Here is a 27,275-nt window from a genome sequence, read left to right on the forward strand (position 1 = left end):
CTAGGGGAGGTCCAGTGGGAATGGAGGGAGATGAAATCACATAAACAGATGTGATTAAAGTCAATATCATATGTGTCATTACTCATTCAGACGATGTACTCCTTCAGTGGACTACGCTAATACAAAAACATGCAGACACAAAGCCTGTGCTCTTCACTCTTTGCTGCTGAGTTCTCACTTGGTCTTCTTTTACTGCCATTTATGTTGAGTCTAACACTCGGAAAATATATTTGAAACATGCAAGTTCTCACCATCTGTGACACGCATAGGAAGCAAGGCGGCCATAATGCACTGCAGTGGATATGAGCGTGTGTGTACAGGCTTGGGAACTAACCATGTGGGAATTCATCATGTTCATATTGGTTCTTTCAAATATGCAACATGAAGCAGTGTGAAAGGGCAGCGGGATCAGTGTGGGATCTGCAGCTGACACAGTCAAGTTGACCCACTGTAAGTGGATTTGTAATCCTCGAGTGGATTTAAACTGTGCTTACTGTCACAGCTGATGTGCGTGTGTTTGTGCTTATTTGAGTGTGTCTGCACAGCTGCATGTGTTTCCTCAGTCGCTAACGCTTTTGTCCATATTGCTTTACGATCATACGCCACTAATCCTATAGCAGAGTTAAGCACAGCAATTTACTTCGTTAACGCAGTGGAATCAGCAGTGAGGTCAAATTCACTGTTTCTTGCACTTTGGGATGAAGTCTGCTCTAACAGTGCAGCGTTACACAAGCACATCCAAACAAATGCCACGCACATACAACTACAGGGTGTTCTGGCTGTGCCCCGGAGAGGCTAAGCTGCTTTGGGACTGAGGGATACTGTCACCACTCGATTACTCGGTCATTACCAACACCAGTCCAAGCCAAAGAGCCTAATGCTAATATGGTTCTACCACATACACACTGGTTAGCGTGTGTCAGGTCAAAGGGAGATCAAACCACTGCCAGAGAGGAATGTGTCCTGACCCTAAATGGCTGGTTGGGGCACGGGTCAACCTAGGTAAATCAAATCAAATAAGAATTAGGTATAGCAGAATTGGAATGACATGATGGGTGCAGATGGAGCTGCAGGCGACAGACTAAGCACCTGAAGGGAATTTACTGGAGTAATGGGGTCAGGAAGTCAAATCATTACATTCAAAAGGCCTCATTTCAACACATTTTGTGTGAATACTTTGAGTTTCCTTCGTGTCATAATCGTCAGAGATATTTCATTTCTGAGATAGCTTTGTATTGTTTTTGGACCTCTGTGGACTCAATGTATTTTCTAATAAGATATAGAAGCTTAAGGAGCTAATGCTCACATCCTAAGAAACTGGGTTTAGATGAGGAAACATTAAACAAAATTAATCTTAAATCTATAATAGCTTTCCTTAATAATGCGGATAACATGGAAAGCACAAACATGATTTTACAGTTCACTCAGGAAAGGTAAAGCTACTATATTTCCATAAGCACTCGGCCAAAGTTTAAAGATCAAGGTGCTGCGAAAGAAATTATATAGGATTTGCCGCCAGACCACCTTCTAGATTTGCATGGGATGACGTCAATGAGCTTAAATCTGGGGAAAATCTTCTCATGTTTGTTTACTAAAAGGCTCACGGATCATTAAGTTAAAGTCAAGGCAGGACTGCTGGGAAAAAAATAAAAATAAAAAACAGGTAGAGGAAGCAAAAATAGGTTAAAATAAAGTCTAATTCTGTACAAGGTGCTTCTGGGCTTATGAAGGAGGACATAATCTTATTAGTTCTATTAAAACTATTTAAGGACCTAAATGTGAAATTACTAAGTCTGTGAGATGGTAAGGAAAGAAAAAAAATAGAAGTTAGGGGAGATGGAACTTAGCGAGGCGTACTTTTGGGTATGCTGTAATAACATAGGCAGATTAGTTAAGGCATTAACTTAAAAGGTCAACAAAACACATGAGTGGCCTTGATACTGCTCATGGGCTAAATTAAATTTAACAACAAGTCACATTTAGTAGTATGGGAACCAAATCTTGCAGCAGTTGGCAGTTAAGTTTAGTTAAGCTGAGGCTGGTTTAGTTAAATATACTTGAGGTTAACTTAATTAAGTTGACATTTTCCGAATGGAAGTGACATTTATGAGTAAATGTATCAAAGATGGGATAAAAAGGACAGACATGCGTTGTAGTAGTTGGCAGTAGCAGTGACAGTGCCACCCAGATAGAGCCCTCAGCGAAAACATTTACTGGCCTCTCAGTAACACCTCCTATGTGTGTGTTAATACGTGTGAGTTAGTGGGACAGAGACATAATATGTGTGTGTGTGTGTGTGTGTGTGTGTGTGTGTGTGTGTGTGTGTGTGTGTGTGTGTGTGTGTGTGTGTGTGTGTGTGTGTGCGCACATTTATTGGCCCCCTGCTGCCACCTCTGGGGAGGAGCCGTCCAAGTGCTGAGTGACACACGCTGCTTAGTGTCTTAATGGAGGGAGAGGAGGGCCAGCCAAACCACAGCCTCTACACTGGGATCTTAAAGCCTGTAATTATGGAGAGATGTTAAAGTTGCTCTGTGTGTGCACGTGTGTGAGAAAGAGGACAAACTAGAGGCAGGAACATTTGCCATTGGCTCCTGGGTGCTTGTGCGTGTGCGTGTGCGTGCCAGTGGACCTCTATGATATTAGATAGTGTGCATGTGTGATTTTTGTGCAGCAGTGTGTCATTGTCATGTGTCTACGGCACAACAGCTGGCGCGCACGCACGCACGCACACACGCACGCACACACACACACACACACACACACGCACGCACACGCACACACGCACGCACACACACACACACACACGCACACACACAAAAAAAAGAAATGAAAGTTGTTGAGAACTGGAGCTGCGTTCAATTAGGGCAACCACATATTTACAAACAGTGAGGGGAAAGCTGCCTCTCTGTGACTCATCAGCCAAGCGGCACACTTGCACTTTTGACTCCGGGCCTGCCTCTCTCAAAGCAGCAAAGCTAAGAGCGAGGGAGGGAAATAACAGAGGGATGCAGGGAGATGACAGGGGTGTGGACAGAATGAAAAACACACACACACATGCATGCTTGGCTGTACATGTGTGAGCGACCGCATAAACAAATACATATGTGTGCATACAAACACTTGCGCAAATTAAATGAGCTCATTTAAACTCCTGTGGTGTGAAAAAAACACCAGAACCTGCCTACTTTTAGAAAATGACTGACGGCCTTAAACATAAAACACAAACTGTGGTTGTAAAGGGACCCCTATAAGGAAGAGTGTTGCCAATTTACAAACTGGATCACGACTATTTTAGACTTTTGAATAAGGAGCATGTGATAGGATTTTTAGTAGTGACTGATGCCCAATTTTGTGCAAAAAAAAAAAAAAAAGTACCTGTACTAGCAGAAAAAAGAACTGCCAGGTTGCACACATAAGGCTGCTCTACCGATTTAGTGTTCAGAAATGTTTTGTTTGGGTTAAAAATTCTCAATATCACGTTTAGATTTTAGTACTTGCCGTGTTCAGTATGCTGATCTAAAGATGGATGGATGTAAAAATGCACAGTATATACAAATAAAATATAATTAAATTTAATTAAATTAAACAACAGTGCAACAGTGTTAATGGAGAAGGACAGATTTGGCCACAGGTGAGTTATTGTACAGTCTTATTGCAGCGGGCAGGAATGATCTCCTGTATCGGTCCTTGTGACAGGAGTCTTTTGGAGAAGGTGCTCTGCTGTCCCAACAGCAGGTGGTGGAGAGGGTGGTCCGGGTTATCCAATATGGATCCAACTTGTTCAGCGTCCTCCTCTCCACCACCTTTTCCAGACTGTCCAGTTTGCATCCAATGATGAAGCCGGCCTTCTTAACTAGTTTGTTAAGTCTGTCGGTGTCACCGGCTCCAGTGCTGCTCCCCCAGCAGACTACGGAGAAGTACGGTGTAAAGTGAAGTAAAGATCCAGATAGTGTTACAGCTACATGACCTGATCTTACTGGTAAAAAAAAAAAAGAAAAAAAAAGAAAGAAAAAAAAGAGCGTTTTCACCACAAAACTGATTATTTCTCGTCACTATAGTGTTTTTTTCTTTCTGTGCAGACAAAACACACAAGCTCCTCGTGCTCACACACTGTGCATCCCTAACGCACAGATGTACCCCGTCCTGCGTCTGAGGGGGTGTTGTCAGAACCTGCTAATGTGCACGTGGCAAACATGAGAGCACATCAAAGCACAAGAACAGCACAGCAAAACGCCGACCTTGTTTTCCCTTCTTGGCTGTCAGCGCCTTTAAAGAGAGCAAACGGAGGCACAGGGCCCTAAGTGTGAGGGCTGTTTGTCTTGACTTGACCTTGGTTGTGTGTGCGCAGGCGCGCGTGTGTGCATGTGCGCGCATCTGTGTGGTGCACCACATCAAAGAACGGCGGAGTGGCTCGGTTGTTTTGACCTCTGACCCTGGCATGCTCCGAGACGCAGGGAGGGTGGCGGAGGAGGAGAAAGAGACACCGTCCAACACACACACACACACACACACACACACACACACACACACACACACACACACACACACACACACACACACACACACACATAAGCACATACACAAGGAAAAGGGTGGGACACACACAGCCTCTAAATCTGCAACAGCTAGAAAAACAACCATGGATAGAGACATAGCAATTTGTCTTGTTAACTTTTATAGGGACCGGTGAGCTCGGGCGAGTAAATCATTACATGCACGCACACTAAAATGATGACACAAACAGTCTCCTCTCCTCTGTCTGCTCCCTGTTCATCTTCCGCCGTCCTGCTGAATCTTAAAGTATATATCGCAGTTTCCTTTATTAAAACTACAAATATTTAGAATGATTCTGATTTGACTTTGGTATGAACATGGAGGACAAAGGGAAGAGTTTCTTGGCCCTTGGATGAGCACTTTATCTCTCCTTCTTTTGCGGTGAAGTCTTCAAAGGTGATCGTTCATCTACATCTTTTCTGCATTTTATTTTTAGCCAGTGGCGGATATAACCTAAATCCCTGATAAAAACATCAAACGCTGGTTTAGCATGTGTGTGCACAGCCTATGATTCACTGGATCAGTGTATGTGTGAGTGTGTGTTTTAACATGTTTGTCCAACCTGCAGTAAATGAGTCATTCACTCTGCAGACTGCAGACGCACATGTCTATACGTGTGTATTTCCTGTGAGTGTGTGTGTGTGTGTGTGTGTGTGTGTGTGTGTGTGTGTGTGTGTGTGTGTGTGTGTGTGTGTGTGTGTGTGTGTGTGTGTGTGTGTGTGTCACAGCTGTAATAACTTACAGCTCCCTGCATTTCAGCTATGCTGTCACAGTCCATTATAATGTTCCTTCGACACACATAATGAAAACATTTCTGCACAACGCTCATTTGAAGAACATGAACATCCCAGTCGCGGCTGCAGAAAGCTGCAGGCTGGTTGAACTACACCTAAACTTTGTCTTTAATCACCACATTTCTGTACTGGTAGCTACGGTTACAAAAAAAATTACATCTTCTGCAGATGTTGACAGCATGAATGTAAAGTGCATGTATGTATGCTCATGCACATATATGACATGCAGTGTGTGTGTGTGTGTGTGTGTATAAAACGGGCCTGGACAACCATTGGGGGGGGGGTGGCGGTAGTGCGGCCTGTGTGTTTGCCTTGGCAGCGATTCAGCATTCCACATTCCTCCGTGATAATCAGTACTGTGACCTCAGGAAACCCGCCCTGCATAGACGCTCACTCTTATGTTCCTCCTCTCTCTGCAGACTGTCTTTCTACCTCTTTTGCAACCTCCCCATTTCTCTCCGTTTCCCTCTTTCCCTCTCTATCATTCACTCCGCCTTCTTTTGATATCTGAACTTGGGAAGTCATCTGCCACCCCCCCCCTCTCTTCCAGCCCCTCAGTTTATTTTCCCTCCTTCCTTCTCTAAAACTTTCTCCTCTACACTGCCTATTTTTTTTTTTTCTGACAGGAGTCCCCCAACAAGGCACCTTTCTCAGTGCTCCAAGTCTGAGCACACATCTTGCTGCTGTCATGAAGAATTCACAACACTGTCCTGGTCACTCCGTGTATTACTGAGATGCATATTTTTCCTTTATTAGGAACTCTTTCCGCAACCACATTACAGAAGGCTAGAAGGGAGTTATTGCCACACATCCCAGCCTCTTTCGGTCTTTCTCTTATCCTCAAGACTTCCTGCTACTTCAACGTTTATACACAAGATAAAAACATGGCTGCATACAAGCTGAAAAACCGAATCGGTACTTTATTTGATGAGACTCAGTCTGTATTAAGAATGTATGATTGCTGGTTACTAACCTGATCTATACTTCCTGTAACAAACTTTCTTACCATCTTGTTGTGTGTCAATAGACTCCTCCCTCTTTTCTCTGAGGCCTGCCCACATGCCCTGAGACACATTTCACCTGATATGACCTTATGCTCAGGGTAAGGCAGTGCCTCCTCCCTCCATGCAGGCCTCCCTCCCTCCTCCCCCTCTGGGCTCTAGCTGTAAACTACTACACATACTTAAAACACATGGCCATCACACCTGCCACCAAGAGGCAGCCTGCTGAGAGAAAGGGAAAGAGGAAGAAGGAGATCATTGGAGAGGAGATGTTGAAACCTGACTGACCTAAAATGGTACAAAAGGATCAACAGGTTTTGGAGGCACAAAGTCACAGTGCACTGCATGAAGGAATGACCACCAAATTCATTTTAAGGATGTAGATTTACATAACTTCAGACAGTAAAAAAATAAATAAAAAAAAAAAAAAAATCGATTCAGGATTCTTTTTTATGACTTTTGTATCAATATGCTGATTTTTGAATCAATGATAAATTTACAATTTACACTGCTAGTGAAATATAAGCTAGCAGCCCAGTTGTTAGCCAGTTTGGCAAATGAACAGAAAAGCTGTTAGTTTGTTCAAATGGGGTCAAAAAGTCGCCGGTTTTATACTCAAAGGAACTAAATCATGACGTTTAACAGCCCCGCTGGCCAGTACTGGTTTCACTTTCTGCTAACTGTTTTTGTCTGTTCGTTTGCCAGAAGCTTTGAGTTCACACCTGTTACATCAACTCTTCTGACCCAAGATGATCTGGATGCCTCAGATTAAAAGCACCATGGGTTCAGCTGTGATTCATTTCATTGTGCCAGAGCTTAAATGTATTATAGCAGTAGTTTAATGTAATTATAAGAGTACTTTGTTTACCTGACATAAAACACTTCTATATTGGCCTTTTCTGGTGTTCCTAATGACCCAATCTTTGTTAGCGTGGCTTTAAGACACAGTCGAAGGGTTTATACCTTGATTCTGTTCAAATCAAATTCAGAGACAATGACTGATATGTATATTATTCTATTAAATTTCTCATGGTCTGGTTAAAAAAAGTAAAACAGAGATTTCAATAAATTGCAACATCAAATCTCATACTTAAAAATTGACACCTAAGTATTATGACAGTATTGAATCAGGAGAAAAGCCTGTTGCCCCAGCCCTTGCAGATACACTGAATTAAAAGTTAAACTGACATAAAAGCCAAAAAGACAACAACAAAAAACCTCAACAAAACAGTGAAATTGTTTTGTTAAAGAGCAACAACTTCAGACAGAGCAAGCCAAAAATAAAAGAGGAGCAGAAAAAAGAGAACTATTGTCGACAGTAGCACCCCATTCCCACTCCACAGTGAGACTTTCCCATATTACACTGCAGCTATCCACTGCGTGCGGTGTGTGCACTGTGTGGTTGACCCACATACAGTCGAGCGGAGAGGACCAGGGGTGAGCTGAGGTAAAGGGTGGAGCAGCCAGTCAACTCTCTTATCTTCCTGTCACTCTGACACTTTCCTCTATCTCAAGTGTACCTTTATGTGGCCTCGCCGTGTAGCAACGAGTTCTGCAAACTGCTGAAGTCATAAAAATAAACACGCGAGAGGGAGAGAAACCAAAAGCGACAGAGAGGATTACTGACGTATATAAATACATTTATGTATGTGTCTGTGTGTAGAGGCATGACAGATAAGCACAGCCTTCAACGTGAATTAAAGCTATCTAACACAGGCATGACCATACAGATATTTAGTCCTTCAAGATTCAAGAGAGAGGTACTACATGTGGTAGGTAAGGTCAAACTTGGGAGGTTAGAAATGTTTACGTGCAGGGCCATCTGATCGCCGAATAGTTTTGGTGCAAACCGCATGGGCGGCTGCACATTTACTGCATGTAATTCCCCCTGTTCTATTTCCATGATTTCGTCTCTATCTCTACCGCTCCTATCTCATAAAGGCTATAAAGCCAGAACATATTCATAAAAAAACTAAACATTTCATGTGTGAGAGTATGCGCAATACATGAAAGTATTTGCAAGTGTGTCCTAAGGGTGATTGTGGGAAGATGTGTGCAGGTGCATGTGCATTAGTTGCAGGACTATGAGCGAGCGTATGTGTGTGTTTCGGATTAAAAGCTTCACCCCTGGACCTCAAAATTAGATAGGGGATTAGTGGGACACATCCGCCACCTGGCATTTTAAGCTCTGCAATTACAACAAGAACAACAACTTTTAATCAACAACAGCCACATATGTGTCACATACAGTCAGAATTCAGCAACATATGTATCTTCGTCCCCATGCTGGTCTCTCTCAGGTTGTCATTGTGCTGACTCCACCAAAACACTAGGCCATGTGGAGGGCAGCTGTATGCTAGTTTTAAGGCTGAGCATGACCCACTGTATTAATGGGGATCAGCCTAGATTGGGACTTGTTAGCACTGAGCACTAGGCAAGGAATTAGCATCCAGAGTGACTTTTACTTGGCACAAGACAAGGAGAAAGGATGTGAAGCAGTTGGTGCTAGGCTAGGAGGTAGCTTCCCATCATCACCTGTGCAAGGTATTTACCATCCAAAGAGCATGACACTATGGTTGGAGTTACTAATAATGTGATTCCTCATTGATCTCCTGTAAAAAGTCTTTACTCTAGCTGCCATCCTCAGGGGGTTAAAGATCAGGATTGGTTACAGAGTAACACCTCTGGAGCTGGTGGAGAGTCAGTGTCTTGTTCAAGGCCACTTATACAGGTTAGGTGCTTGCTGACCTCCGCTGTTATTCAAACCCTCGGTACTGATGCAGTTGAAAGCAGGGAGAAAGCTTTGACAGTGACATGTTGACAAACATAAACTGAGTTAAGCATTAAGATATTATGGAAAAATCAACAACAAAACACTCATTTTCAGTCACATTCATTCAGACAAAAACGCTTGTGTGTATAGTTTCACTAATATGACTGAAAAATATTTTTTTTCAGAAGTAATTCCACTCAACTAAAGTGGTGTGCAAGAAGCTTTACACTCATCTATACTCTCTGAGCGAGGGTATTCAGTCTACACGGACATGTTGCGACAAAGAAATAAAAAAAAAAGCAGGGAGGGCAACTGAACCCGACAATTCTGCTCCATTTCATGGCGAGCACATAGTGGGGAGGCGGGGGGACGGGGGGGACGGACGGACACAGCCGGCTAGCAACCAAACTAAACACAAACGGCAGCCAGACACCAAGAAAGGAAAAGAAATCATGTTCTTTTTCATGAACACCTCCACTTAAACATGTTAATACACAAAAGTCCTTCTGTGTTCAAGAGGCAGTTTAGACCACAAAGTGAGCGAGTGGAAAGAAAGAATAAGCCTATATACCAGATTTTGCTGCCAATGTGCCAATAATCAAGACTCATACGTGTACAATATAAAGGGAAATACATTATACAAACCGTATTAGATATAATAAAAATTGTACTGTGGATTCCGAGAAAGAAAAAAGAAAATAACTATTTTAAGTCCACGTGAAAAGTAAGCCAAAATAAAAACTCTAATCAGATGAAAACAAAGGAGGGAACAAAGTAAAAAGGAGCAGAGCTCTGCAGTTTTTCTTCATTAGCAAGCGCATTTCCGTCCAAAACCTCAGATAGCAATCTACTACAAATTAGGACCAGATTTCTTTAATTGACCATCATTGTGCTTTAAAAGATGAAGTGCCACCTTGATTTACCACCACTCTCTAAGAAAGTGACAGCAAAAGGAAAACAAAATAAAATCGAGGAAAAACAGGACACAGAAGGAATAAGAGTGATTAGACTGAAAGGAAAAAGGAACAAGATGAACAGGCGAAGCTGAAACAGAGAATTTGAGATGGAAACAGGGAGAGACAGAGAGAATAGGAGAGAGGAGGGTAATTGCAGGAAAGGGGGCTCATTAGCCCGTCACTATCCTCAATCTAACCCCCCAATTTAAGGTCAGGGGGAACACAGCGAGAGACCAGAGGAAAAGAAAAAGAGAATCAAATGAGGAAGAAGCAATTTATTACTACTCCATCTCCAGTTTATATAGGCTCAAAATGATGTACTCTCAAACTTTTCTTCCTGTTTAACTTTCTACCTCTGGCCTCTTTACACTTGCTGGCAGTGCTGAGCGTGCACACTGCACCGTCATGGATCACACACCATATCTCCTTACACACTTCGCATGACAAATCCACTGTCTCCCTGCCACAGTCTCAGCTCACTCAGGAGCGAGGAAGAAATACTGACTTTGTCCTCACAAAGAGAGGATAAAATAAAACAAAGAAAAAGGAGGGGTTCAAAATGCAGGAGAGCAAACAATCAGGTATACACTCGCAGAAGCAAGCAGTGACTAAACTATGCATAAATCCCTCAAGCAAACTTACTTCTTAATTTGAACCCAAGATCAGGCAAATTTTGTCCTGGTATTTTCATCAAGTGGAGACCTACTGTTACAGTGATTGGCCCATGACCAATTACGGATACTGACTCATACTTTAAGGAAGCAGGGTGATGAGATATCCATTCCTTCCCTGCAGGGCCAATGTGTTGCCCTGCCCACCCTCTGTGCAGTTAAGATCTGGAATGTGCTGCAGAGAGCGTATGAGTTTCAGTCGGACTACAGACTGTCAGAGTGGAGAAACAGTGCTGCCTCAACTCAATTTTTTTTTGTGATATTATAAAGAAGTGAGTCACATACTTTTCTTTCATTTCGTAATGATCTGATGCCTACAACACTTATGAATGTAATACCAATTCTCTAATTGTGTCTCATGAAAAAGAGATTGGCCCAAGCTTACAGTGCAGTAGAGAGTATCAAAGGCACTCTGATCTGCCTCTATATAAACTCTATGTAAACCTTCTTCTAGTGCTGATGCTGTTTGCAAATTGTCAATTGCCATGACAGGGAAAAGAGTTACGACATTGTCTCGTATAACCAGACCTCAACCACACTGTGCCAGCAATCAAGATTGGTCTGGCTTCATCAATTTATCATGCTGGTTTAGGGGCATAAAAAACACCCTCTTTGTATTTTCTTGGGGAGCCGAGCCCTGGCATAAAAATGGAACCAAGCAGATCTGCCTTATTGCACGATCCAAATCCTCGCCAAAACTTGCCATTTTCAGCGTGTAGGTTGCTAGCTGGGAGGTTTCCCGCTGCAACGGGGATATTAAAAAACGTGAAGATAGAAGGAGAGGAAAATGTCGACTAAAATAGTCGGCCAATAGCAGGTTTTTAATGAGAATCTACATCCGGTGAGTCAGACTTGACATAGTGTGAAGATGCTCTAAGCCAGCAAAACAATGCACTGTTTACTGTGCCACAGCAGGAAGTCCCAGCTGGAGAGAGCTGAGGTAAGGATGAGCGCCACATGGATCTCTACTGTACCAGCCTACCCACGGACTTCCCAGGTTTCAGCTTTAGTGTGTGTGTGTGTGTGTGTGTGTGTGTGTGCGCGCGTGCGCGCGCGCGTCTGAAACGGTGGGTGGATGAACCGAGTGCCAATCCATTCAAAGAGATACCGAGCCCGAAGTGTTGCAGGATTTCCATGATATCTGGAGAAAACCTTGAATATATACCAACATGCGCAAGTGTCCTTTCTATTTAGAAAACAATCTGGATCGCACTTATTAACGTGCTCATCACGTTAAGTATTAAGTCTCTGTGTCACCTGCTTGTTTTGTTTGCAATTAAACAGAGTGAAGCAGATGACCATACATTCACTTTCACACCGAGCCGTGCACTCGCACGGAAGAAGAAGAAGAAGAAGAAGAAGAAGACAAAAAAAAAACATTCTGCGGAAAAAAATAATACAGCTTCACAATAGTCACGTATTCATTTAATTTCTCGTTCACATTGTCGGTCCACTGACAGTTTTCAGCGACAGTCATTGAACCATAATGCCTCGACAGATGCACAGTGTGGTGCGCACATCATAACGATGCGTTTGGGTATTTCGACACATGTTCTGGCATGACACACAGCGCCGCATATGTGCAGCTGAATATTTACACACCGCGCGAGATAGGTATTGTTAAAAAAAAACCGTATACGTTCATATATTATGAATTGAAAATGCATCTCTCTCTCTCTCTCTCTCTCTCTCTCCTGCTATCTTTCATGTGGGAGGCAGCACCGGGCACCCAGCCATGCCACATCAATATGCGTCCTGGTGAAATGCTTCCCCTGCTTTCCCCGTGTTGCCGAGGCCCGCAGCAGTAGTGGAAGCGGTGGCTAATGTCACCGGATACGGCAGGTCATGTTAGCTAGTGGTTAGTTAACGAAGGTTAGCAAGCTAGCACCCCCACTGTGGCAGGCCAGAACTAGGCTGGCCTTGTCGTAGCAACCTGCTGCGGTGACAGCCCGCTGACGCAAACAACGCCAGCCAGTGCCACCCTGGAGGCACTTTGGACTGTACCCAGGCAAGGTTCCCTGGGAGCCTGGGTTGCCATGGCGGCAGCCGAATATGGGTCCAATAAACGTGAGGGGAACAGGCGGTGGACTGGGGAGGGGGACTTTGGGCTGGCAGGACAGAGGACAGAGAGAATTAAAGGGGGGGTTCAAGGGTGCTATGGCAACCCTAAAAATCAATCGTCTGGTTCTAAAGGAGTCAAATTAAAAAGACGGAGATATATTAATGGAAGGACATTGAAATAAAATCATTGATAATCTCTAAAAAGACAGATAGCATCAGAGAAATTGAGAGACTACGTTTAGTAGATGCTGCTGTTTCCCACACAAAGGAGTCTCTGAAGGATATGAATGACAAGATGTGTGTATTGTATGTCTTCCGCTAATCTGAAATTGTAATTAAAAAAACATAAAGCTCAACTGTCTGTTCAGTCGAGTTACAAAGTGACGGTTGCATCTCTCATATCTTACTCCCCAAGGCCCCCGCCATAAGTAAGATCTGCTCTTAAACGATTATGAGCAAGTTAAAGGAGGAAGAGTTGTTAACAATCACTCTCAAGTGCAGCACGATTAAACATTTTAAAACCTTTCGAAAGACGCCACTCTCTCTTGGCTTCTCTGCCCTGCTCTTTCAGTCAGAATTCACTAAGTGGTTGGAGGTGACTTCACGCTGATCTCTGTATTCATAAATCCACCTCCTCTTAATGAAAAAAGTTTTCATGACGGAAGTGCACCATAGAACTTTCAAGCACTCAGTTTACACCTGGCTCCCTTGGCCGACAGACTCATGCGCTGAATCCTAAACAGCTGAGGGAGCGAGTGATATGAAGCACCTTTGCTATAGCCAGTTTACCGCTGTGTCCCTGAGACCCCAGGACGCTGCTCCTTTCAAACTCTTAAAAAACAAAAATAGCGCTGTAAATCATGCAAAGTAGAGCGCAGCACTCGGTCTGGAAAAAATAACCATGTATAATGAGCAGACAGAGACGTATGCACATATGCACCCTCACACATCCATGCCTGTGCGTACATGCACGAGCTTTGCCAAAAGGACACCACACCCTCCACCGCTTTGAACTAGACACACAAGCGCACACTGTCATCGGCCTAGCCCACAGTCCCCCCCCCCCCCCCCCGAAAAAAAACCCCACCATCCTTCCCTGAATCCATGCTAGTGATAAAGAACAAACAAAACAGACTATCTTTACCCCCACCTTACTCCACTCGTTGAGACTGTGTCCACCTCCCACCTGCTCTGCGCCCCCTCCAAGCTCACGCAGACGTGAACGAGCACACACACTAACGCCATTCCACTCCAAACTCATCCTGTTATCTAAACAAGCGCCGTCCTCTCGTCAGCGTCAGTGGGCTCCTTTCTCTGTCTCCTCAGAGAAAAGAGAGACTCTCCTGTTCACAGATGAATGGACTCTTTTGATGAAGCGCCGAGCCTTGTTTACTGCCACTCCATTTATTTACCGGCCTGTTTTTCAAGTCGTCATTGAGGGACACTCTACCACCCCCCCCCACCCGCTTTCCTCCCCCCCTCCCACCTCATCCTCTACTTAACTACATCCCCCGTACACTAAACATACATACAAATATACACACTATCCCCGCTCTCAATCCCATGTTGTTCCCTATCCCGTTTCATCCTGCTTTCTTCTCTCCGTCTAGTGTCCTAGATCTGTGTCCAAACTGATTTGAAGCTTACTCGCTTACACAGACGCATGCCAAATTTGATTCTCTGCATTCTGTTGTGCTTCTCAGCTAGCTCGCTCATTCACCCACCATCCCCACCCCACCACCCTACTTTCTGTCTTCTCTGAACTGCTCTCCTTCTCACGGTGTAACAAACACCAGACGATGCCTTCACGAAGGTTTTCTCTCGAGGAGGAAGAGTGGCCCGGTGAGAAAAATGGACAAGCAAAGTCTGACAATGTCAATATATATATATAAATAAATAAACAAATTATAGTTTAAATTAAAAGGTCATAAAAAAGGCAATAAATGTACAAAAAACAAAAGGAAAAGTAAGCTGCAATTGAGCCTCTCAGTCTAAATAATAGCGCTTCGACTAAACGTATTTAATTCCCAAAAATGAAAACACGCTGAGTGATCAAATATGAACTATGAAGAGATCATTATGAAATTTGAAAACTTGTCTTTGAAAAGATTCATCGACTAAATGGCTGGTAGCAAAACATCAATGCACACTAAGGGAAAACACAACAAGGTTAAAAAAACAAGAAAAAAACATTAAAGTCCAGGTTCACAGCCCCATGATGGCCCACTTTCTCCAAAAACAAGGATAATGGTCCTATTGAGTGCTAAAATGTTTGTGCTTACAAGTTATTATACATTTTTCTGTCGCTGCAAATAGGAGTGCAGGGTGCTAATGAGGCTAGGGGAGGGCATTCATTTGAACCCTAAAGAGGAATAAAAGAAAAGGGGAACAACTGAAGGAAAGAAAAGAGAAGAAAGAGAGGATCAGAGGGAGGAGGTTGGCACGGACTGTGTATGAAAATTTGGCGTCTTCCATACAGAGAGATAGCATCGTGCCAAAAACGGCCGCCGACACAACTCCCCTCACAACTCCTCTCACTTTCAACATCAGACTCCTTTGCTGTGTTTGACTCGCCCACGTAATAATTTTCTTATTTTCCAGCCCACGTGTGCGAAATAAAATCAAATGGAGTTTATTCCTCTTTTCTGAATCAGTACTGACCCAACTTCTTAGTTAACAACACAAACTCGGTAAAGCCACTTCCTATAGGGAAAATAATCCCAACGGAATATTGTAATGGAACCAACAAAAACAAAGGTAGAAGTGCTTTGAATTTAAAAGGCGGTGTTGTGACGGTTAGTCTAGCATGACTACGGCTGTGTGGTACTGAAAAGCGCCGTTAGCCACACTTAGCAGCCTCTGCCAGGGCCTCGCTGTGAGTGCAGCCCGGTGAATAAGCCGTGTTCTCTGGCTCTCCCTCCTTTCTGGCTGGCCTGACTGAGAGTGAGCATTGGCCGCTGCACTCTTTCTCCTGCTCCATCTCCTCCTCTTCCTCCTCCTCTCTGTCTCTCTGAGGTCGGGAAACCCTCCTGAGTGGGTATATGGTTTTTGGGGACAGACACATTTCATGGTTGGCGCCGCTACAAAAGCCTGAAAAGAGACCCGGCACTGGGAAGACACAGTATTAATACAGACAATACCTCCCCCTCGCTGCTTCTGACTCTCTCTTTTCTCAATAACCTCTTTCTTTTCATTTCTTCTTCTCTTTTCTCTCCCCTTCTCTTGCGCTCCCTATTTTTTTTTTTTTCCAAATAAAAAACGTTAAAAAGCCCACTCAGCTCAAGTACAGAATGCAGTTTTTATCACTGCGTGGCGTATCTTAGCCTACACCCATTTTTATTTGACAATCGTTAATGTGTTTTAATGTGCAATTAAACCTCAACAGTAAGTATTAGACTGGGTCAGCAGCGTGTGAAAACAACCGTCTTTACTTAAGACCAAAAAAATTAAAAATGCAACATATGTATATAAATACGGCTCCATAAAGCTAAATATTAAAACTTAATTTTTTTTTTTTTTATTATTATAATGTATTATATTATTACTTCTTTAATAACAATATATTAAAAAAAAATACTCTGGTGTCCATATTTTGCCACATTTTTTTTGCTATTATAACTCGGCTCAAATATAATTGAAAAAGGTATTTGACACAGATTATAGTCACATTCGTTTTGTGGAAATAAACGATGGCAGCTGTAATTAAAAAAAAATATTATTGTGGAATACCATAAAGCCAAAAAGTTAGGCACCATTAGCAATGAAGAAAACATGTGCAATACTTAATTTGCCATTGATATAATATTGGTCTTTCATTATGAAAAAACACAGAAAACAAAGCTAAAAATGTGCCTGTTCTTCTGCTTTTCTACCTGCACTGCCTTTACAACACAGAGCTCTTCTGGGGGAGAGACAAGAAAAATCTGACAACTGAGTTCATTGAAAAAGAATGAGATCTGTGAAAAACCAGTAAAAGAGCCAAATAACTGCCTTATTTGTCTGTTCTGTCACAGCGATAGCCCCCCAATTTCACTGGAATAATCTGTTTACCGCATGCTGAAACTCTTCACAAAAGAAAACAGATGCAGGCAAACCAGAAAATGTTCATGGGTTTTACTCGCTCCCAAGTCAGGCACAGCCAAAGAAACTGAGGCTTATGATCGTTATGTAAAAAAAAAAGCAAAAAAAAAAAAAAAAAAATAAGCAGGGAGCTGTTTCTAGGACAAAGGCACCGTATCAAGGAGCATGCCAGTTTTCACTGGTCAATTTAATGGGAGACCAAACATAACAACATTGCCTTTGACCCGCCTTTCTCATGTTCATTTTCCCTGGAGCCTGCCTGTGTCATCGTGGTCTCATGAGATAAATGCAGACCCTGCGGTTTTGGATCGATCCATGTACGTCTGTGACACCCCAATGTTCGCCCCGCGTCTCTGTATGCGTGTGTGCACGTTCTGGAGTCAATGAGCACACAACAGGGCTTTGGCTAGCCCGATACCAGTGGCTATCCAAATACACAGACTTTTTTCTGAAGCCAAGAATAGTGTGAGAAGACTCCCTCTCACTCTGTCTCTCTAATGTGACGGGGCTCTCCCTCTATCTTAACCCTTTAGATTTGATATGTAGCCACCTCTACGTGTCCCTGATGCCAGGCAGAAAGACAGAGACGCGCATGAGACCGGGCTAAACGAGAGCCATCAGTAAACATTCACTGATGCCAAAGCTGCTCTGCATGTGGAGAGCTTTTCTTAGCCGACATGGGCCCTGTTCCCACCACACACACAATACAAAAGGCTCAGACCTGAACCGACTCCCTGAGTGTCAAGATTTCATTTAATCAAAACTTCACTGCTGAGGGTCATCCTGAGCTGCGCTCGCACACACACAAACAAAAACACTTGCGCACAAGGACAGTCCACTGTCTGGCATCAGGGACTTGTGATGTCATGGGATTCTGAGAAGAGATCCAGGAAGTAATTGACAACAGATTCTTTTCACAAGAAAAATAAATATTGAGCAACGGAGAAGTGGGAACCTGTGGAATCCATCAGAGTATCCCGTCAACTTTTAATATGTCCTAAGCTGTTCATCATGTCAGCCCTGACTGTCGGGATTCTTATCTTTAACTCTCTCTTTCCTATTCCTACATTTGTCTCCTTTTTCTCCCACACTTGTAAAGTGATGAACCCAAGTGGGGTTTTATTTGTGAATCTTTGCTGTGGTCAGTGAGTTGGAGAGGGGGTTGAAGGGGGCAGCCGCATGCACCGGGGGTTCTCTGGGCTTTCTCACAGCGCTGTCCAAGGCATGACTGCTGCTATAGTGAGAGGGAGGCGGGATCTGGCACCGTGGAGCGTGGAGTGTAGAGCGGTCATGGCAGAAATGGCACGGCGAGCACATTTCACACCTCCCTCGGAGTGACTGCAAATTTCCTGTACTGCACTTTTGATTGGAAACACATTTGAAACATCTTTTCGTGATCACACTTAAGGCGTACAAAAGAAAGAAAGAAGAGGAAAAAAAAAAAAAAAAAAAAAAAAAAAGCAGCAAGAACGAGGTCCAAACTATGAGTAAGTGCACTGAGCTAACTTTGGACCTGACAAATGTTTTTTCTTTAATCTTCTATTTTTCAAACCTTGAATAAATCAGAAATGTGATGAGTTTAATCTAAAGCAGCACCGAGATTTTCAATCAAAGAGTTCACAGAACAGCATGGGAAGCAGTTAAATAACATCTCTTCAGATGGAGGACAAGTGGAGCCACCGATGCAGTAGTCAGACTCACAGAAGTGAGAATTATATCTATAATAATAAAGAGAGGTGAGCTTGTCCAACACACTCCATTCATGGGGTATCAGAGACCCAGCCAGTGTGTGGTGCTCTGGCAGACCCTTTGCACTTCCAGGCCAAAAGATCACTATCTCTGTTATAATATATGAGTCGCTCATTATCAATGAAACACTATAAAAACACGACTCGCTGTACTGCAGCGCAACCACTCTTCCCCTCTCCTCTATTCTCTGCCAGCATTTCAGTTACAATGTTCAAAGACATGTTTCTCCGTCTGTTTTATTTTTTATTTATCTGAGGTGCCTAAAAACATGGGGAGAAGGTTGTGTATTGTGGCATCGTGGTTTGTTCTGTAACGGCTGCGGTGTGTTATGCTCTGTAACAGAGAGGATCTCAAAGGCTGGCTGGCTGCAGAACAGTCTGAGAAAGCCTGACGGCAAGCCCAGAGATTCCCCGTGGCAGCTTTTGCCACTCTGTCATAAACAAAACACAAGACGTCTTTCTCTTCTTCCCACACCAACGGGGCTCGGGTGCTGCCAAACAGAACAATCACTATTGTAGCCTCTTCTCCTCTCCAACGCTCTCTCTCTCTCTCTCTCTCCTACAATATAAACAAAAGAGATCAGCGGAGGCTTTACCTCTGTGAGAGCAACAATGAGGGCGATGTTTAAGGAGACAAAACAAAAGTGTGCACGGGATCAAAGAGGAGCGAGGAAGACAGAGATGCTAAAGACTGACAAAATACAAACCAAACAAAAATAAACAATGAGCACATCTTGTCATTCACTGCACAACTGAGGCAAAAAATAAATAAAACGCAACCTCACGTCACTTTGACAGATAACGATGACAGATAAATGTAGACCGTCATGCCTATTTATTCACAAATATTCCAGTTAAAAGTAAAGGAAAGCCAAGTGTGCTTAACAGTGGCGGCCTTATGGAACGTTTGCAGACCCTGGTTTTCCCTTCGTCTCCCCCGCTGTCCCCCCCCCCCCCTCCCTCTCTCTCTCTCTGTCAATAGACCCCAAAGTCTCTCGCCAACCAGGACTTAAATTGAGCATGGGCTGTTTGGAAGACGATAGAAGTGCCGAGGCACACCGTGTTACCCAGATTAGATAAGAGAAAGCACACAGTAAGACGACATTATGAATGGGCGGCGCACTGCGCAGCCACCCCCGAGCAGCCATGTGTTTTACTGTACTGCTGTAAACCAAAGTGCTGTGGACGGCAACCAACCGAAGACCGGACAGCTGACGACGTCAGAGGAGGTGCAGGAAATTTGTCATGATACATTTACACTATATGTGCGTCAGAGTATATACAGAAAGGGAAAACACCATTGTTGCTATGCAGTCCTCCTTGAAACACAATGCTCTGCAACTACAATTATTAACTTATCTGTGTTTTAAAAAAAACAAAAAGTCTTCAAGCATTTATAGTAGTATTATACAAAATGTAGCGCAATACCACAAATAAAATATTTACTGCTGCTCATTGAAGTACATTTTGTTCCTTCATCCAGAATTAACAATTTGCTTTCTGAGTAAGATTTAACAATTTAGTAGGTCTGAAGAAACTTTCTTAAAATTGCTTCAATTACATAGATTGAAATATCATGTGCTTACAAAATAACTTCTCTTCCAAAGCTACAAAGTCTTCCTGGATTAGGTGTATTATTAAATTTACAAACTCTTTCCTGAACAAATATTCTGAGCTAAGATTAAACAAACATGATACTGTAATTTTGTATAATTTAAGAGTATAATTTACAAGGAGAAATATGTTTATAGCGGCTCTAAATGTTTAGCATGATTAAATCCCAAAACACAATTTACTGAACCTGAATTCACACTAAATTATTATAAAAACACTTTTTTTGCAGCATTGTCAAAGTAAGAAGCAATAATAAATCAGTGGAATAAACTAAAATTTACTATATTTGGGAAACAATTTATCAGAGGAAATTACCATACAAACAGTGCGACAGGCTGCCCACTACCTATGGATTATTGCCGCCACAGACAGACCATCAAAGTGAAGCAGGAGCTGCTGCCAGGGTTTGGCTCGGGCTGCGTGAGTTGTTTGGCCTGGATCGAGATTTTCTGTGTGAGTGTGTCAGAGAGCGAGCGAGAGAGACACTGAGGGCCGGCTGTGATAGCATTTGGCTACACTCGTGTCAGTGTCTACCATAAGAGTTGTGCCTGAGTAGTGAGTGAGTGAGTGAGTGAGTGAGCGAGTGAGCGTGTGTGTGTGTGTGTGTGTGTGTGTGTGTGTGTGTGTGTGTGTGTGTGTGTGTGTGTGTGTGTGTGTGTATGTGTGTGTATGTGGGTGTTTGGGCAGTGGCTGCAGTATGCTGTATATATATGTGCCGGTTGAGTCACTGTTTGAAATTTCCCCCAAAAAATTCCAGCTGAGATAATATTAGGTCATGAGCATGTGTTTGTATATGTAGCCAGCAAATGGTGAAGTAGTGTGTATTTGGAGGATTTGGCTGTGAAATGTATTGTATTGTATTGTGTGTGTGTGTGTGTGTGTGTGTGTGTGTGTGTGTGTGTCTGCTGTAACTGTTTTTTTGCAATGTGGGGAAAAAAACTACAACCCAGCCAGTGTTTTGGCCGTGTGTGTGGAGTACACGCACTGGAGGCTACAGTGATGTTTGGCTGGGTGTGAGAGTGTGTATCCATGATGGTGGCTGAGATACAACAATGTTTGGCTGTATCAAACTGTATCTGTGATAGTCCTTGGCCGAATGTGCGCGCTGTGTGGGTGTGTGTACGCAATCGTGACTAAAACCGTGTTTGGCTCAACGTGTGAAAGTGCGCTACAAAGATGACAGAGTTGTTTTTCCTGTTTTTTTTTTTTTTATGTGTGTATCTTTATTTAGCTGTGTTTGTATGTGTGTGTGTATTGGTGTGAAGGTGGCTGCAATAGTACTGGCTGTCTTTGAGCATTGGCGTTGTGTGTGAGAGCGTGTGTTTGGCAGAAAGGTTCGATGTGGTGCTCACGTTCAGGCAGACGGTGAAGGCGACAGCAGCCTGCGGCCTGAGAGCAGGAGACTCACGGCTCTGATCTCTCTCCTTCTCTTTCTCCTTCTCTCTCTCACACTCTCACACACACACACACACACACACACACACACACACGCACACACACACATACACACACACGCACACGCACACGCACACAACCTGGGCTGTGGCCAAATGACGATCCCTGGCTACAATGGCCTTATCATGGCACATACACTTCGACAGACTGACTTCAATATTATAAACAGTGACTCCCCTTTGTGCAACATTCAGTGCACAAAAACATAGACTTTGACGGTGGTGATCATCTCATAAAAAAATACACACACACGCACGCACGCGCACGCACGCACACACACACACACACACACACACACACACACACACACACACACACACACAAACACACCTACACACCTACACACACACACACACACACACACACACACACACACACACAAACACACCTACACACCTACACACACACACACACACACACACACACACACACACACACACACACACACACACACACACACCTACACACACGCAGTGGCATGCAAATTCCTTCCTATAAAAAACCCAAAATACATGCTCATATGAAGCCGCAAATGCTTTGCTCAGAAAAATGAACCCGTACTTGCCAGAGCGCGCTGGACGAATGCCCTTGACACACACTCACAAATTCTCTTTATGACTGTTGATACTATGTTGTCATGTAAACAAAAACCAAGAAACAGATGAAGGAAAGAGAAAATATGAAAAAAAAAACAAAACAAAAAAAACTGTTTGCAGTTTTTTCAGAGAACAAAAGCAAGATTTTAATTTTGCTTCTCTGAGAGTTGAATTATTTATTTAACAGAATATTGTGAAATACAACTTTTCAAAAAAAAAAAGAGAAAAAAAAAGCTTTAATTATCACCTTAATTTCCTCTCTGTAATATGAAACACCTCTTCAGTGTGTTTCCGAACATTGGTTAATATTTATTTATATTTTATGTCACTCCCTCTTTAATTATGCGTCACACATGCAGGTGTGCATGTGTGTGTGCATGTGTGTGATTGTGCAGCTAAACGCACATCAACATGGGTATGTATGACGAGTGTTTATGTTGTCGGCAGCCCTCCCTATTGGTGTCTAGTGTCCAGTTGGTCACATACCTGGCGTGTGGACGAAGTAGGCCAGGTAGAGGTCCAGCTCTTTGACGGACACTCCGATGTGGTGTGGCTGGACGCACAGGCCAGGGTTGGTGCACTGTGGTGACTTGACCAGTCGTTCTCCGTCCGTGCTCTCCAGGGGGCTGCCCTTGAACAGGATGACCATCACCAGGTCCAGCCGCCACACCTTGTCGGCCTGGCGCAGGCAGTCGATGCGACGGATCTTGCCCTTCTGGTCGGGGTTGGACAGCACGCAGCAAGGGGCCTTTTTCCCCGTGATGGTGAGCACAAAGTCCTCACGGAACTCAGGCCGGATGTCCTTGCGGAGCTTGGCCAGCAGGCGCGAGGCCCACTTCTGCTTGATCTCTGGCTTCTCCCCCAGCAGCTCATCCTTCACTGCGCGCTCTTCCTCCTTGGACATGCGCTTCTCGTGCTTCTTGAAGTATTTGCGCTTGCGGGCCTGCAGGTTGAACCAGGTGTAGGCGAAGGCGCGGACATGGGGCAGAAGGGCCTCGATGAAGGGGTGGAATTCATCCTGGATGAGAGAGGAGGTCGGGGGGAGGGTGGAGGAGGAGAGGGAGGAGGGGGGGAAGCAGGAGGAGGCAGTGGAGAGAGAGGGGGAGAACGGGGGAGAGAAGGATGGGGACAGAGGGAGCGGGGGTGAGGAGGGGAAGAGAGAAGAGAGGCAGTTAGCACCGGCGCGCAGCATGGAGGAGCGGCGCCTGCTCCGTGTGAGCGGAGGGAGAGAATGAGCGAGAGGCGCCGAGAGAGAGAGAGAGAGAGAGAGAGAGAGAGAGAGAGAGAGAGAGAGAGAGAGAGAGAGAGAGCGAGAGAGGGAAAGATGCTTTACACTCTCTAACACACACACACACACACACACACACACACACACACACACACACACACACACACCACTCTGAAGGACACACTTAATGAACCACTGAATAACACAACATGAAGTAAGAACGTGTGATGTTTGTGTAAAACTTGTGTGTCTCCCTAAATAACCAAACACATGTGTTAGTGATGACTAAAAAACTGCCAGACTCAAATCTACCCGTAACAAAACAAAAAAAAAAACGTTTGAATTCTCTGAAACATGATTTAATCTGAATAACAAAGTAAAATAAATGCAAAGAGGCTTTTATAAAATAAAATGCAAACTTACTACATAAACTATATAATGCATAAAATAGAAATAATCTGAGAGGACTAACATAGAGAATTCTAATTATTAAAATAATAGCAGTCACAACATAAAATATTTGTCCAGAAATAATATGACAGAGTCTGCACTCAAAATGACTTCACAGTCGTTACCAAAAAAATTAATGTAAAATGAAAAAATGAATAAAACAAGAATTACATGGTAGTTACCATTTTGCTCTCTCATCATAAATTCACCCCGTCGATTGCAAAGAAACTTAAAATGCAGAACCAGCACAGAAACTGGTTTGTTGAGTCAAAAGGCGCTGAAGTAATGTTGCGTATATTAGAAAACAAAAGACTGAGGAAAAAAAAATTAAGCAAAAAGAGAAGCTGAGAAACTGTCCAATAAAAGCAGCAGGGGGCAAAAAAGCTGAGAAAGAGGAAACAGGCCAAGGGGGTGCAGTGTAATACCAGCACAGGAACACAGGAGGTACTGTAGCAGGAGCTGCAGGAGAGGTGCTGTTCAAGAGCACAACAGAAGGAGAGTGTAGAGAAGTTTAGAAACCTCTCTGTCTAAAAGGATTTATAAAAAAAAAAATAATAATAAAAAAATTAAAAAAAAAAACAGCTGGATGTGCACTAACAAAATAAAACAGACATTGCAGAAAAAAGGACAAAATTGTCACAAACTAAAACAAGCCTCTTTGTTTGTTTGCAAAAGTATGTAGGAAAAAATATCTTGATGAAAAAAGAAAAAAGAAAAAAAAAAAACAAGAAAAAAATGGTTGGCAAAGCGGCGCGTGCTATTGGTTCAATTCTGATCTGCATAAGACTCACGGAGAGGGAGAGAGAGAGCTGGACAAGGGGGGTGCGGACGGAGGAGAAGAAGAAGAAGAAAAAAAAAACAAAAAAACAAGAGGACCGAATCAATGTTGGAAGACTGTGCACGACCGCTGGCAAACCCGAGTGCAGCTTCTTTTTTCCCCCTCTTTCTCTCCAACTCTGTCTCTCTCTTTCTCTCTTCCTCTCCACTTTCCTTCTCTAACCATTGACTGAGTGTGTGCCAACACGCAGAGGGCCCACCTATTTGGCATGGAGTCTCAAACAGCCCAGCCAATACGCACGCTCCCAGCGCTGAAAGGGAGGGAAGAGAGAGATGGCAGAGGGAGAAGCAGGGAGGTGGGGGTGTGGATGGTTGGTGGCTGGTGGTGGTGGAGGGAGGCAGGGAGGGAGGGAGGGAGAGAGGGAGGGGGGTGAGGGAGGGGGAGGGGGGCGGGTTGTGTGCGGTGCAGGCAGAAGGCACGTCATTAGCCAAATAGACAAGTTCCAATCTAGTGCAAAGGCAAAGTCCAGAGGATATTAATTTTACATGCATCCAGACAGCACCCGCCTTCTAAAGCCTCCCCCCCTTTCCCTCGCCGCCTTCGTCACCAACATGGTCACAGCCATCCCAACAAACCAGCTTGCTCTCCAAAGGCCCCCCCCACCTCCCCTCCAGAAACACCCCTCTCTCTCCCTCTCTCTCTCTCTCTCTCCCTCTCTCTGCTCGCGTTACACCACCTTGGCATGGGATGGCATGAGAAAACACAGACCCAAAATCCCACTAGACCCTGAGACCAGCAGCTGCTCCTGGATTTACCACACAAACAAAGGGAGGAGGGGGAAGAAAAAGTCCTCCCCCCCCAAACAAAAAATACCATCCAAAAACATGCTCTCCTGTTTCAAAATGCACTCTTACATCCAAACTGGCCCCTTCTCCTCCTCTCTCGCAGTTTTTTTTTTTTTTTTTTTTCTGTTACTCCACTTTAATAGCCCCACCAGAACAGACACAGAAACACATTAAAAGTTTCTGTTACCAAATTAGAGAGCAATCCCATTTGTGGGTGAGAGATGGGATTCGATGGACGATGATGTGCGAAAAAGCTGCTGTGGACAGCTTCGTGTAAGTAGCCTATACATGTTAAGCTGTTTACTAAGGCAAGCTGATATTAAAACAGAGCATACCGCTTCCTGTAATTCTCAAAGCTTAGTCTAATGCTTTCAGATTCTGCTCTTTGTAATAGTGAAAAGAATAATAGTTTCCGACGGCTGCCAGTAAATTGCCCGTGTTTTAATCGTGTTGCATTATGAAGTGCACAATGACACCTAATTGGGGCTGATCAACAGCGGAAAGTGAGGGAGCACATAGGCCTGTATAGCTGCACTGGACAGCACAATGTCTCGTCGTCACCGGCTGACCCACATGACCTCTGCGGGACAAGCTGTGCCCACTGCACCATGGGAGAAATATCTGCCACAAAGGCTCTCACCAAGGATCAATTCAATACAATCGGATGCTTTTGTCAGATATATAACATCTTAGAGAGGGTTTGATATGAAATACGTGTGGACCGCTCGACTCATTAGAAGTGCATTTAAATGTCATTGTCCCAGTTTTCAAAAAAAGGAACAAGTTTGCTCATTGACGAGGTCCAAATGACATGAATCGGTGCACGAAGCTCGCAGGAATCATGGCGACATTGTCGAAACTGGAATCTCGACAGTGGGCAGCCATAAAAAGCTAACTTGTCATGCATGTGGCAAAGTTGAGGGCACGGCCATTTGATCGTGGGTTCAAGCCCCCTGCTGTGCAACGGGACATGCTGTCTGTGTGAACGCCCTACAAAGCCCAGAGACCTCTGGTTTGCTCCCAAGACCGTCAGATTTAGCCTGGCCTGCTCCCTCTGTCAGTTTCTGACAGAGGAGCTGCAGCCTGGACGACTGGCTGGTCCACCGACTGGCTGGCAAGTTGGCTGTTCGGTTGGCTGATACGCTCCACGACTGGCTGGGTGAATGACTGGTTGGCTACCCAGGTGGGTAGCTAGCTGGCTAGTTGGTTGCCTGGCTGGCTGACTCGTCACTGCTACTGCTGGGGAGGGAAAGGGGGGGAGGGGGGGGTACGGACCCCATCTGGACCAGGCCGAGCCGGGCGCCGATTGTTCATGCTAACATACGCCTGCCACACACAGCCACACTGAAAACGTGAAAAATGTGGGAATGAGAGAAGATGGTGGAGGCAAGCAGAAAACGGAACATGAGGAGATGGAATTAAAGAGGATGTGTGTGTTTGTTTTTGTTTTTGAAGAATAATGACGGAGGTGTGTTCGCCACTTATTTGAAAAGACTGGAGGGATCTCGACTTTTTTGATGAATGGGCCACAGACAAAGAAAAGGACAGATATGTGCCAAGTACTGCTGCCACTTCCTGTAATATCATCATGCCATTACTGACAGGCAAAATGATAATAACCAAGATTATTATCAGGGAAATCCAAACCTCTCCTTTTGTCCATTCAAACTA

At 44.0% G+C, this 27,275-nt stretch overlaps 1 protein-coding gene across 10 annotated transcripts in view; it reads right to left on the bottom strand.

The window, feature by feature from the left end:
• Window positions 1-27,275, bottom strand: part of nfixa (nuclear factor I/Xa) — a 114,403-nt gene that overhangs the window by 55,952 nt on the left and 31,176 nt on the right. For 8 of the 10 annotated variants that reach the window (XM_069168495.1, XM_069168494.1, XM_069168498.1 and 5 more), the window contains one exon: window positions 22,790-23,321. In XM_069168495.1, the coding sequence (XP_069024596.1) occupies window positions 22,790-23,321 (532 nt within the window). Of the gene's footprint in view, window positions 1-22,789; window positions 23,511-24,163; window positions 25,038-27,275 lie in introns of those variants that run through there. The other 2 variants (XM_069168497.1, XM_069168493.1) reach the window with 2 other exon arrangements.

The sequence above is a fragment of the Embiotoca jacksoni genome, unplaced genomic scaffold (genome assembly GCF_022577435.1).
Source record: "Embiotoca jacksoni isolate LCO1_2020_lvr unplaced genomic scaffold, fEmbJac1.0.p SCAF_4, whole genome shotgun sequence".
NCBI classification, from domain to species: Eukaryota; Metazoa; Chordata; class Actinopteri; family Embiotocidae; genus Embiotoca; species Embiotoca jacksoni.